The sequence below is a fragment of the Chelonia mydas genome, chromosome 4, assembly GCF_015237465.2.
Source record: "Chelonia mydas isolate rCheMyd1 chromosome 4, rCheMyd1.pri.v2, whole genome shotgun sequence".
Lineage (NCBI taxonomy): Eukaryota > Metazoa > Chordata > Testudines > Cheloniidae > Chelonia > Chelonia mydas.
In genome coordinates this window covers 139548224-139561410 of record NC_057852.1, presented here as the reverse complement: position 1 = coordinate 139561410, position 13187 = coordinate 139548224, and the positions used below count along the sequence as shown (strand labels likewise).

The 13187-nt window shown below is 49.1% G+C and overlaps 1 protein-coding gene across 9 annotated transcripts in view; it reads left to right on the top strand.

The window, feature by feature from the left end:
* The window catches only part of C4H20orf27 (chromosome 4 C20orf27 homolog), a 145049-nt gene extending 133143 nt beyond the window's left edge, over positions 1 to 11906 (top strand). For 5 of the 9 annotated variants that reach the window (XM_037898431.2, XM_037898430.2, XM_037898429.2 and 2 more), the window contains 2 exons: positions 4983 to 5116; positions 10512 to 11906. In XM_037898431.2, the coding sequence (XP_037754359.1) occupies positions 4983 to 5116; positions 10512 to 10646 (269 nt within the window). In that variant the 3' untranslated portion in view covers positions 10647 to 11906. Of the gene's footprint in view, positions 1 to 4982; positions 5117 to 7843 lie in introns of all 9 variants that reach the window. The other 4 variants (XM_043544979.1, XM_027826436.3, XM_037898434.2 and 1 more) reach the window with 3 other exon arrangements.
* The last annotated feature ends 1281 nt before the right edge of the window (positions 11907 to 13187 follow it).

Here is a 13187-nt window from a genome sequence, read left to right as displayed (position 1 = left end):
CTCCGTGTGAGCTTCTGAGGGTCTGTAACCACTGCTGGACACCTCCCCCTATATTCAGAGGGCTGGATCCCGTTCAGGAGCCCCAAGGCTGCTAGCTGGGGGAAACCTGGGATCCCCTCTCTCTGGCGGTGCCTTTGCTGGGATCAGGGCATCATCCGAGGCCAACGGGGCGCAAGCGGCTGGGCTCCAGCTCCGCTGAGGCTATGAGACGCGGTAGACCCTTGGCAGCGTTCTTGCCCCTGGACTTGCCGAACGGCAAGCGACGGGGCTGCCTGTCCGGTGGGGGTAGTAACCTCCCTGCCGGTGTCACACACGCAGGATGTGGCTCTTCTATGGGCTCGTTAGCAGCCCATGGAATTTGCAAAGATGAATTCAGTTAGTGGAGCGCAGCCTCCAAAATGCAAAATGCTGGTTGCCTGGGAACCCAAATCTGGCTTTGCAGTGGGGCAGAGGAGTACTGACTTTCTTCCCCCATCCCATGGGAACTATTCCTCGAGCCCCCGCAGTAACTGGGAAGGGCTGGGGTCAGGGGATTCCCCAAGTAAGATTACACTGAGCCTGCTGCCTTCACTGAATGCTGGGTCTTGCCCGCATGCTGGAGCCCCCGCTGAGCCATGGGACAGGGTTGGGTGGCAGCATGGGGGAGCTATGCTGCTGTGGGGCCTGGGAAGCGACGGCAAGGTGGTTCTGGTTTGGGGGTCCCTGTGGCAAATACGCTGGCCGCTAGGGAGGGCTCCTGAAGGAGAAAATAAGGCTGTGGAGGGAGACCGGCAGGGTCTTTGCCCAAGCCTCTGTCCCAGCTAGGCCAGGCTCTGCTCCGAATTACATCAGCTGCAGTGACTCCCTTTGCTTCAGCGTCAATGAGATCGGGCCCCAAGGCACTGGCCCAAGGTCCCCAGGGAACCTGGTGTCCTGGCGTCTCCTCTCCCAGGCTAGTGGCTTTACAGCACATTGCACAAGGAGACCGTGGCCCTGATTCAGCAAAGGACTTAAGCGCATGCTTAAAGTTAAGTACATGCTTTGTGGAATCAGAGCTGGATGATTCTAAGGAGGCAGGTTGGAGGTTCCCTTGCAGAAGGTCCAATCTGGAGCCATCCTTTACAAGCATCAGCCCTCGAATTAATATCCTGCCTATGTTAACATCACACTGTGCAGGAAATTTGTTTTCTCTGGTGCCAGCGCGCGAATGGAGTTAATGAACTGGAGATGAAGCCGAAGCGAGATGAGGGGGCCATTAGCAGTGATATGCAGAGCAGCCTGCCCCCTCGCTCGGCAGATGGGAGCAAAGATTGAGCGGCAGATCCAATGAAATGTGTTTTTTAATAAAACTTCAAAACTGCAATAAAAGCCCCAGGAAAACTGGAGTCCTGCAGCATTTTGGAGCTGATTTTGCTGCAGGGAAGTGACTGGCTGCCCTGCGACTCCTGGCACAGTCGGGAAGGAGGATGGTGTGGGGAGCAGAGAATTGTGGGGTGTGTGGGAAGGTTTCCAGAAGCACAGAGATGGACCTAACCCAAACCAACCTGTCTGCTGACCAGTTTCACCTTCTGAAGGTCAAAAATGGACCTTTCCTCCTAGAACAGCACCCCTAGTGGCTGGGCTAGGAAATGGGACAGCCCCCAAAGTCCTCAGGCCCAGGAGACAAGCAAGTCACCCGAGGGATAATTTTACTTTTTTGGGTGTATTCTAAATGTAGGGGGGTCTGATTTAAATCCAGGCGCTTTAAATCACCAATGAGAGAGCCTCAATTTAAATAATCAATTTTAATCACCTTTTCCATTGGTACTTCAAAAAAAAAAAAGGAGGACTTGTGGCACCTTAGAGACGAACAAATTTATTAGAGCATAAGCTTTAATGAGCGAAGTGAGCTGTAGCTCACAAAAGCTTATGCTCAAATACATTTGTTCGTCTCTAAGGTGCCACAAGTACTCCTTTTCTTTTTGCGAATACAGACTAACACGGCTGCTACTCTGAAACCTGTCATTATGTATTGGTACTTCAGTTATTTTCTAAAGAAAGGTACATTCTCCTTGCTTGATACAACCATTAAAACATCTTCATTTACAACTAAAGAGAGTCTTTACTCTAGGCTGGTATCTCTTTTTGCTTCCTAGGGGGGTGCACTGTAACTACATAATTCTATTTAAGCAATTACTGTATGTAGCCTGATATTTTCAGATTCATATTCATTCATTGTACACTTTTAGTATGCTAGAAAATGGTGAATGACACGTTGTTTATTTACTAGATAATTAACTTATTGGCCACGATTTCTGTCAAGCTGCATTGGGATGGTAATTGGACTTTAATTAAACACAGGCCAGCCTATAAAATTTATTGTTACTAAACAAAACAAGCCCTGACTGCAGTACATAAGCTATTGTGCCATATTTATAGAGCTTGACCTGAAAAGTAAGATGTTTTCCCCTGATTCTTTATATAGAGAAGCAACCTTTAACTCACAGTTTTTGATAGAGGCTCATGGATTCAGCATTTATATTTTGTAGTTAAATATGTTAAGAGATTACAATAAACTTAGGCCCTCTTGACATATTTTGTGTTAAATTCAGATTTCTTTTTAAATAGGTTGATTTTTAAAAAGAAAAACTTTTTATAATTTAAATAACATAAAAAATATCCAATTTAAAGCAAAAAACCCTGATTCCCCCCCACCCCCCAAATCACTGGTTTTTATCCACCCTGTCTAAATGTGGGGTGGGTGGGGATGGAATTAGCCAGTGTGTGCTGGGAGTCGGTGCCCCATGAGAGGCTGAGTTGGCCAACCCAATCAGGTTGTTTGGGGAATAAGGGCCTGTTTGTTCAAATATGCATGTGCAAAAATGCATGCTCAATTGCATGCCTAATGTGTGTGTGCAGCCCAGGTCTCCTGCGCTGTGGTCCCGTGTCCACACTGGCCCTCAATCGCACACGCAGACAGCCTGCTAGCGGTGTAGCAACCTGTGTGCACGCACTGCTGCTGAGTTTGGGCAGTTGCGAGAACTGCATGTGCAGATTACGTTTTGTGCCTGCAGTTCATATGCACAGGAAGAAATCAGCCCTTCGGTCTCCAAGGCCAGATTATAATTATTTCTACAAAGGACATTAATAGAAGGGACGAAGCTGCACAGCTCCTCGTTTGATCAGAACTTCCCCAGAATCGTGGGGCCAGGAGCGTGTTAAGCCCAGGGATGTGGGTTACAGTCTAGTTTCTGCTTGCTCTCCAGTATATTGGAGACTGTTACCCATCACGGAGTCGTTTCAGACTTGTTGCCTTTTCAGTCTGGCTGCCCTGCTGCAGCATGAGGAATCAACTTGAATTCCCTCCACCCCATGTGCTAAAATGCAGCCCCAGTTCCCTTGGAAGTGACCATGCAGCAAATGAAGGGTCTGTGTTGTACTGAGATTACCAGCTATTACTTTCTGAGTAAGGGGTTTCCTGGTCGTGCTTGCAGACTAGGTGTTTCTGTGGGGAAGCCTGCATTCTGGGTCTTCAAGAGTCAATCTGCAAAGAGCCAGCCCAGAGCAAGGGGGTTAGTCATATGTTTCTATTTTAGGGAGCAGCCTGACTTGTGTCTCTCTGATGTTGGTTCTTGCGTGTGTTAAGGTGCTGGATTTTAAGAAATAAAGCAGTGTTACATTGCAAGCTTCCAGCAAGAGTATTTTCCGTGTTTTATCTAACTTCTCTATGCATATGCCACGAACAGAACAGGATCCTTGCCAATCTCAGCCTGGTGCTTCCCCACTGGTCTGCCAGCAATCCAAACCAACCAGCTGTTTTCATTCTCTGTTTAAACATGATGATTTTAGGCACCTTGGCATGTGAAGGACGTACAAGTCGCCTGTTCCTGCCAAGATCTGTTCTGTGAAGGTTCTTGTGCCGCACCCATCACCATGGCCTCTGCCTGCCTGGCTCTTGGGGGTCACAGTTTGACCACCTCCCATTTTAAGCCATAAGCCTGTGAGTCCTAGGGCTTGTCTACACTACAGAATTAGGGTGACTTGGCTGTTGGTGTCACACTGCACTTCTTCTGTTGGTGGTGCACATCCTCACCAGGAGCACTTGCACTGACTGAAGTGGGGCATTACCGGGCACTGGCAGCCACGCAGGGCTCATAGCTGGAACCTTTTCCCCATGCCCTGGGGCTGACAGTCCCAGCTGTGAGCCAGGTGGTGGCTCAATTCCACAACAGGAAGCTGACCAGCTGTGAAATTGACATTCTTGTCAGTTTCTTGGCTGCCCTTGTTTCATATTTTGTCTCTGGCTCTGGCTGTCAGCCCAGGTGGGGCTCACAGCTGGAGCTCCTGGGCTGACAGCTGGAGACCATAATAGCAGCCATGAAACTGACAAGAATGTCATTTCCACTGCTGATGGGCTCCCTGCTTTGAAACTCAGCCCAGTGATGGCATCACAGCTTGGGCTGTCTGCCCCTAGGAGTGGTGGGGGAGCTCCCACTGAGAGCCCCACACTGGGCCGTCAGCTTGAACCCTGCTGCCACCTCCCAGTGAGGGACTGGGGGCAGGGAGGGAAGAAGAGCCCAGCCACCTCCCAGTGAGGGATTGAGGGTGTGGGAGGAGACCCTGAGCCTGGGCAGTGGCTGGGCTCAGTGTCTCCTTCCCTCACCCCAGTCCCTCACCGGGAGGTGGCAGCGGGGCTGTGGGCTGTCCCTGGCAGCGGGGCTCCAGGCTGTGAGCCCCATGCAGGTCTGAGAGCCAACAGGCAATGTAGGTAACACAGTGTCTACATCGACCTAAGCGCTGTCTGTGCCTCTCGCGGAGGTGGGGCTGCTAGCGGTTTAGTGGGCGAGTTACATCGGTGGGACCGACATTGTAGCGGAGGCACTTACATAGTTAGGTCCACGTAAGCTGCCTTATGTTGACCTAGTTCTGTCGTGTGGACCAGGCCCTAGATAGCAAAGCAGATAAGGAGAGGGTCCTACAGACTGGGGTTACAGGTGTGTCCCTTTTTATTGTACATTTAACAGGGGGAGATGCCTGGCTGCCTGAGCAATGCAGGGGGTGTCGGAATTACCCCAGTTCAGACCAGTTCTCCACCAGTATTCTCTCTCCAAAGGTGGCAGGTCACACCTGTGCAGAGGAAGGTCCTGAACACCCCCTGGTGAGCAGTTAAGGAAGAAATTTCTTCCTAACCCCCATGGCTGTCTGTGTGTTCAATAGGAAAAAAAGTTTTGTTCTAGCTAACTTGCGGTAACACCACCCCCAAGAGAAGACGTGGCCCATTGGACAGCGTTTGGCTTATGCCCAAAGCGGAGAATTTACATCCTCATTAATGTAACGCGGGATGGTTACTTCCTTTGGGCCATCCATTATTCTGTGTCCTTCTCTATCATGTCCCCTCTTAGCCATCTTCCCTCTAAGCTACACAGTCGCACTGTAATCTCTCGTCGTAAGGAAATCTCTCCAGGTCTCTAATTGCTTTTTTGTCTGTCTCTGAATCCTCTTCTGCCCTTTGAGAGAGGGCGATGACAAATGCATGCAGTAACCCACTGACTTGTGTAACCAGAGGTGCAGTCTTTAAAATGCAGTGTCTCCCTGCGAGCCTGGCCCTCTAACCCCACCTCCACACTGTGGTAGGTAGGGCACAGGGGACGGAGTGGAGCTGGAACGCCATTCTGACCATTGCTGCACCTCCATCAGCACCAGAGCTGGGCAAAACTTTTAGGACAAAACTTTTTTCCAGTGAAAAAATGCAGATTTGGTGACACTGAAATGTTTTGTGAATTCACTTCAGTTTTGCCAAATTCATTTGGCGGAAGGGTGGGTGTGTGTGTTTAAATGACTTTTTCTTGTTATAAACATTGAAAATGTTAAATTGGTTGAAATTGAAATGAAACAATTTGTTCCACCTGAAACTCATTTTTTGGACTTTTTAAAATTACCAGTGAATTGAAACAGCCTCGAGAATGGAGCTTGTTCGTAACTCTGAACAAAACGTTATGAGTAGGACCCTACCAAATTCACAGTCCATTTTGGTCAATTGCACAGTCATAGAATTTTAAAAATTGTAAATTTCATGATTTCAGATATTTCAGTCTGAAACGTCACACTGTTGTAACGGTAAGGGTCCTGGCCCAACGCTGAAGGCAGCAGTGCAGAAGTAAGGGAGGCACGGTACAGTATTGCCACCCTGACTTCTGCCCTGCTGCTGGCGGGGTGCTGCCTTCAGAGCTGGGTGCCTGGCTGGCAGTTGCCGCTCTCCGGAAACCCAGCTCTGAAGGCAGCGCAGAAGTCGGGTGGCAATACTGCGACCCCACTACAATAAGATTGCGGCACCCCCCCCCCCCCAACCTTCTTTTGGGTCAAGACCCCCAATTTGAGAAACCCTGGTCTCCCCCGTGAAATCTGTATAGGATAGGATAAAAGCACACATAAAAGACCAGATTTCACAGTCCATGACATGTTTTTCACGGCCGTGAATTTGGTAGGGCCCTAGTTATGGTTGTTCTTTCAAAAGTTTACAACTGAACATTGACTTAATACAGCTTTGAAACTTTACTACGCAGAAGCAAAATGCTGCTTTTAACCATCTTAATTTAAATGAAACAAGCACAGAAACAGTTGCCTTATCTTGTCAAATCTTTTTTTTAACTTTCCCTCTATTTTCGTAGAAGTTTGTTTAACACAGTACTGTGCTGCACAGTATTGGGGTTTTTGTCTCTGCTGCTGCCTGATTGTGTATGTCAGGTTCCAAATGAGGAGTGTGGTTGATGGTCAGTTCGTAACTCGGAGGTTCACTGTAGTCATTGTTTGCACAGCTGTAATCATTCAGCTGTCCACATTGACACCAAGGTCCTTTCGCTGAGTTAATGCAGCTGATTTCGGTGCGTTCAGATTATTCCTTCCAGTGCACGTTGCCTTGCATTTATCAGCTTTGCATTTGATCGTCCGTTGCATTTCGCCTGGCCTGGTTCGGTCCTTAGTTCTCTCTGCACTGTTGCCTTAAATAAGGCATGAAGTTTCAACGGTGCAAGTCATTAACCGCCAGAACAATTTCCCAAGGGTCATGGTGGATTCTCCATCACTTGCAATTTTTAAATCAGGTTGGAATGCTTTTCTAAAAACTCTGCTCTAGGAATAATTTTGGGGCAGGTCTGACTAAATGATCACAATGGTCCCCTCTGCTTTGGAATCTGTGAGTCTAAATAATATTGTGTCATTGGTGATTTTTGCCATCTTGCTGCCCACCCCATTTTCCACATAATAGATCCTTTAAGGAAAATCCTAAATAGTTGTGAGCTGGGTGAACCTTGATCCATCCTCTCTCACCGAGCATAGTAAGTTATGAGCAAATGTGGGATTCTGTATAATTATTTTTTTGTTGGCTAATTGGAAATATTTATTAGAATAGGGATTTAACAGTACTTTGTTACCTCTCTATATAGCTCTCCTTCCGGTAATGTAATTAGCTTTTTAATTGGCTTCTTTGAATCATAGATGTGTAGGACTGGAAGGGACCTCACAAGGTCATCTTGTCCGGTCCCCTGCACTCAAGACAGGACTGCGTAATAACTGGACCATCCCTGTTAAGTTTTTGTTCAACCTGCTCTTTAAAACTTCCAACGACAGAGATTCCACAACCTGCTGGGCAATTTATTCCAGTGCTTCACCACCCTGACAGGAAGTTTTTCCTAATGTCCAACCTAAACCTCCCTTGCTGCAATTTAAGCCCATTGCCTCTTGTCCTAGCCTCAGAGGTTAAGGAGAACAATTTTTCTTCCTCCTCCTTGTAACAACCTTTTATGTACTTGAAAACTGTTCTCATGTCCCCTCTCAGTCTTCTCCTCTCCAGACTAAACAAATCCATTTTTTTCAATCTTTCCTGTAGTGAGATGATGACTCACCGGCACGGTGCCTCCTGCTGGTCGTCTTGGGAATTAGCTCAACTTCAGCTCCGGAGCGCCCTCTGCTGGCCAGTGCCTCATCTGCCTCAGGCCCCGTCTCCCTCCTGGACCCCGGTGCCCCTTTACCTCGGGGTTCTGCCCCAGCAGTACCCCCCACACTCTGGGTTTCCCCTCCAAGGGGAACCCCCAGCCCTCTAAACCCATCTCGCCTCAGTGGCCACTGCCAGTCATCATCTAGCCCCTCTCACTGGGGCAAACTGCAGTCTGTAATGGCCACTCATCATTGGCAAGGGGTTAGGACGTGCTGCCTTTGCCGATTCCCAGGCTGCCCCTCTGCAGCCCCAGTACCTCGGTAGGCCTTCAACAAGGCCTCAGCCTGGGGTTTTACCAGGCTGGAGCTCCCCAGCTCCCTTCGCCCTTCCCCAGCACTGCTCTGCTTCCGGTACCTTGCTCCCAGGCAGCCAGGCCCTTCCCACTCCAGGGCTAGAGTGAGACTCCTTCAGCTCCTGGCCCCTAGCCCTCTTATCAGGGCCAGCCGGGCCCTGATTGGGGAAGCAGCCCAGCTGTGGCCAGCTCAATCAGCCTAGCTTGGGTGCTTTTAACCCCTGTTCTCCAGGAGTGGGGCAGGCGCCCCACTACATTCCCTCATAGATCATGTTTTGCTCTTCTCTGGACTTTCTCCAGTTTGTCCACATCTTTCCTGAAATGTGGTGCCCAGAACGGGACACAATACTCCAGTTGAGGCCCAATCAGCGCGGAGTAGAAATGGATAATATCCTGTGGATCAACAGTAATTTCTCTGCTGTTAAGTTCCTGTCTATGTCTCAGAATTCAGAAGAATCTATCAGATTTAATGATCAAAGATGATCTCTCTCCTATTTCACACACAACTCTTTATTCACCTCTGCTTCTATATACATTATTACTCATTTCACCCTCACTCATCACTGGTGTTCTTTGACAGTGAAATTACATTCAGGATAATTAATTGATCAGAAAGCCATGCAGACTCTGCAGTTGTGGTATCTTTCCATTTTTTTTCTTGACCTGGAAAGTGACAGAAAGCTTGCAATTTAATATTAATTTGCAATGAGGGAAGTGAGAGGATGTGATCTTTGTCAGTTTTGTTAATTGGAAATTTTAATAGGGAAAAATCTGTGTGAAAGTCGAGAATCTCCTAAAATACTCCCTGTCACTGAACTTGTGGCATTGCAGAATATGGTATTTGTACCCTTTTGTACAAGGAAGGTCTGGGAACGTGTGTTGTGATTGTTTTGTTTGTAAGGTTTGACATTCCTGGTATTTCTAACCATCCTTATGGATGGAGAAATCTTGGGATGATTCAGATGTGAAGTAGGAGCTGCTAAATGAAAGGCTGTATGCCACAATCTCCACTGGAGATCTTGCCACCCACCTATGCCCTGATTCAGGCAGGGACATAGGCATGTGCCTACCTCTAAGCATGTGAGTAAGCCTCATTGACTTCAGTGGAACTATGCATGGGCTTAAAGTTATAACCCATCCTGAAGGGCATCCTGAGTCAGGGCCGGATTGCATTGAACAGGTGTTAATAAAAACGGTTTGAAACAGTCTCAGTAAAAACCACACTCTCCCCATGAATCAGGTTTCACTTGCTCAGTTTCGCAGGTGCCAGTGTAACGCCAACAAACGCGGCGGCGGCGGGTGGGATCAAACCTGGGAGATCTAAAGCTTTGTGTGTGAACCTCTACTGCGTGAGCTGAAAGACAGGTGGCTCTTAGGCACTGCTGTAGCAGAGGGTAGGCAACCTACGGCCCGCGTGCCAATGGCCACACACGAGCTGATTGTCAGGGGCGCTCACGCTGCCCGGGTCCTGGCCACCGGTCCGGGGGGCTCTGCATTTTAATTTCATTGTAAATGAAGCTTCTTAAACATTTTAAAAACCTTATTTACTTTACATACAACAATCGTTCAGTTATATATTAAAGACTTATAGAAAGAGACCTTCGAAAAACGTTAAAATGTATCACTGGCATGCAAAACCTTAAATTAGAGTGAATAAACGAGGACTCGGCACACCACTTCTGAAAGAACAGGAGGACTTGTGGAACCTCAGAGGCTAACAAATTTATCTGAGCATAAGCTTTGGTGAGCTACAGCTCACTTCAGCGGATGCATTCAGACAGGTTGCCGACCCCTGCTCTAGCTGATCTAGCGGCCACTAGAGGGCGACAGAGCGCCACACCAAGCAGGCCAGAGTTACACCGGCATGGAGGACGCTGGAGGTAGAAGGCAGGACACCTGGGTTCTGTTCCCTCCTGTGTGACTATGGGCGAGTCGCTCCTTCCCCTCCCACGTTTTGTCTCTTTAAACTGTAAGCATTTGGGGGCATGGACTGTCTCTTGCTAGGTAAAGTGCACAGCACCCTGGGGCCCAACTTCTAGGCCCTATTGATTTACAAATAATAAGAAACTCCTTGTCCAGAAAGCGACAGAAAGGTGCTTGTGAACGATACCAGCTGTGGTCTCACTGGAAGGATCGATATCCCTCCCTCCTGGGAAGAGAGGGTATTTCCACGATCCATGCCTAAGCTAGCATAGCCGGGTATCAGTGAGCAGCCGGTGATCTCCGTCCCTGTATTGCTGTGTGAGCAGAGGCCATTCTGTCTTGCAGATCGCCACCACGGCACGCCCATGCTGCTGGAGGGGGTCCGGTGCATCGGGGCGGAGCTGGAGTACGATTCGGAGCAGAGCGAGTGGCAGGGGTTCGACTAGCCGCTGCGGACTGCCGTCTCCTTTTAGGTTTTAAATTTAAGCTTGAAATGTAAGAAAAACAAATAGTTCACTGGCTGCAGGATTCTGAACGCTCTAGTTTTGTGGTCACCAATGGAGCTTGTCTTGTGAGGTCTGGGTGCTGCGCTTCCCCCCTTCCCCTAATATCAAACCAAACCGTAGGCCACTAGTGTAAAGAGCAGGTGGCGGTTTAATGACTCCGGCTCCGAGCTGAGAGCAAAGCCGGGGCCGTCACGGATTGGGCCAGGGTTCTCGTCCTCTTTTCAGCCTTAAAACTAAACTCTGTGTGTGTGTGTGTGTGTGTGCGCGCGCACGGGGCTGTACATGCTGGCATACGAGTGCATGCCCGACCTCCTGAGCAAGTGTCACCTACTGGGCATCTCGCCTATCAGAATATTATTTCTTATCCTTAAATGTTGGTTATTTTTTCCTTCTCTTTAGTGATCTCATCATCGCATGTGGTGGTGTCCAAGTTTCTACAGCTGCCATTTAAAAATGGAACAGCTGCTGTTTTCTGCAGCCCCCATGCTGCGGTCGGTAAAGACACCGGGTGGGGTGCTGTAGCATCATGTGCTTTGGCTGTTTAGTTTGTGTTTAGTCTCCAGAGTAGGTCCAAAAACCAGGCATTTGTTGCCTTCCTGAGATTCAGGAGCCATCTCTTGTCGCAAGCCACACGGTGTCTTTTTCTCTTTCTGCTGCTGCAATTTTACTTTATTTTTCATGATCTTCCATGATGCATGTTTAAACGCTTCGGGCTGGATTCTGAGCCCAGTTGCAAATCTGGAATTAACTCCACTTTCCCCCAGTGGGTGGCTCCAGATTGATTCCATTGGCTTTTGGGGAGCTTACTCCAAGTTTACACCATTGCTGACTGAGAGCAGAATCTGTCTCGTAAGGGTGCATTCTGCCTTCAGCTGTGCAGATTGAACTCGCTCTAAAAGCCATAGGGTTTGTGGGCATGTGTCTGAAGGCAGAATTTCCCCTTTAGGCTGGGTCATTTGAAGGCATTCAGGAGAGTTGGGGCGTAGTCCCATTGGGGGTTGGGTGCTTCACCCTCATAGACACCTTTGAAAATCCCAATCTGAATTTTCATTTCTTAAATGTTGTCTGGTGGTTTTTGTCTTTTAAGACACACGGTACAAGGACCAGAAACAGTGGTTCCGTTTTGAAAGCAACAGAAGGATTTATGTGCCTCTCTCTATATACGTGTACGTGTGGGTTTTTACGTACAAAAAAAATCTATAAAGGAAAATAATAAACTTCAGTTGAAACAAAACAGAACTTGGTTTGTTTAGAGTAAAACTCTCTCCAGTGTTTGTTTGTTTGTCTTGGTGCTAATTTGTGTTTGCACAGTGCTGGGCCTGCTTTCGCTAACAGGCTGTAGATTTTTCTCTCTGTTGTATACTGGGGAAAGCCAATTTTAAAATAATCATTTTTTGTAATGTCTTGAAAATCTTTCTGTTCAAAGTTCGACTTCCTTGGGAAAGCTGCAGCAGGCGCTTCTGCAGAGCAGCCTCCGGAGCTTCCCTTCAACTTCCTGGAGGTACGGATTATTAGTTAATGTTTGGCTAACCATGGCGCCTTGGAGCCCCAGCCATGGACCCGGATCTCACTGTGCCAGACGCTGGACAAACACAGAACAAAAAGGCAGTCCCTGCCCTAAAGAACTCACAGTCTAAGTCAGGGGTGGGCAAACTACGGCCCGCGGGCCAGATCTGGCCCATCAGGGCTTTGGATCCAGCCCGCGTAATTGCCAGCCCCATGCTGCTCCCAGAAGCAGCCGGCACCACGTCCCTGCAGCCCCTGGAGGAGAGGGGGAGCAGAGGGCTCCACACGCTGCCCTCACCTGCAGGCACTGCTCCCCCGCAACTCCCATTGGCTGGAAACGGAGAACCGCAGCCAATGGGAGTTTCGGGGAAGATACCTACAGGCAAGGGCAGCTCACAGAGCCCTCTGCCCCCCCCCTTCCCCAGGGGCCGCAGGGACGTGGTGCCAGCTGCTTCTGTGAGTGGCAGTGGGCCAGGGCAGGCAGGGAGCCTGCCTTAGCCCTGCTGCACATCGCTGCCACCCCGGAGCCACTCAAAGTAAGCAACGCCGGGCTGGAGCCCGCACCCCGAATTCCTGCCCTGAGCCCCCTTCTGTACCCCGCACCCCTTCCTACACCCCACACTCCCTCCCACACCCCAACCCCCTGCCCCTACATTCATGGCCCTGCATGCAATTTCCTCACACAGATGTGGCCCTTGGACCAAAAAGTTTGCCCACCCATGGTCTAAGTATAAGACAAGAGAGAGCTGGTGGAGCCAGACAGAATGTGAGCACAAGGCCGGCAGGCCAGGCAGTTGTTGTGCAACACACCAGCTATGTCGCGTGTTAAGGTTATTGTTGGCATCACAGCAAATGAGAGTTAAAGAGGGATTTGATGGGGTGGGGACACTCGTGTTCCCCTTTTCAGAGATGCCATTCACTTCAGATTCATTCAGAGAATGAGCTGCATGAGGGATAGTGGCTAGCTGCTCAGAGTCAGATACCACAGGGATGGGCTTGCTATGAGGAT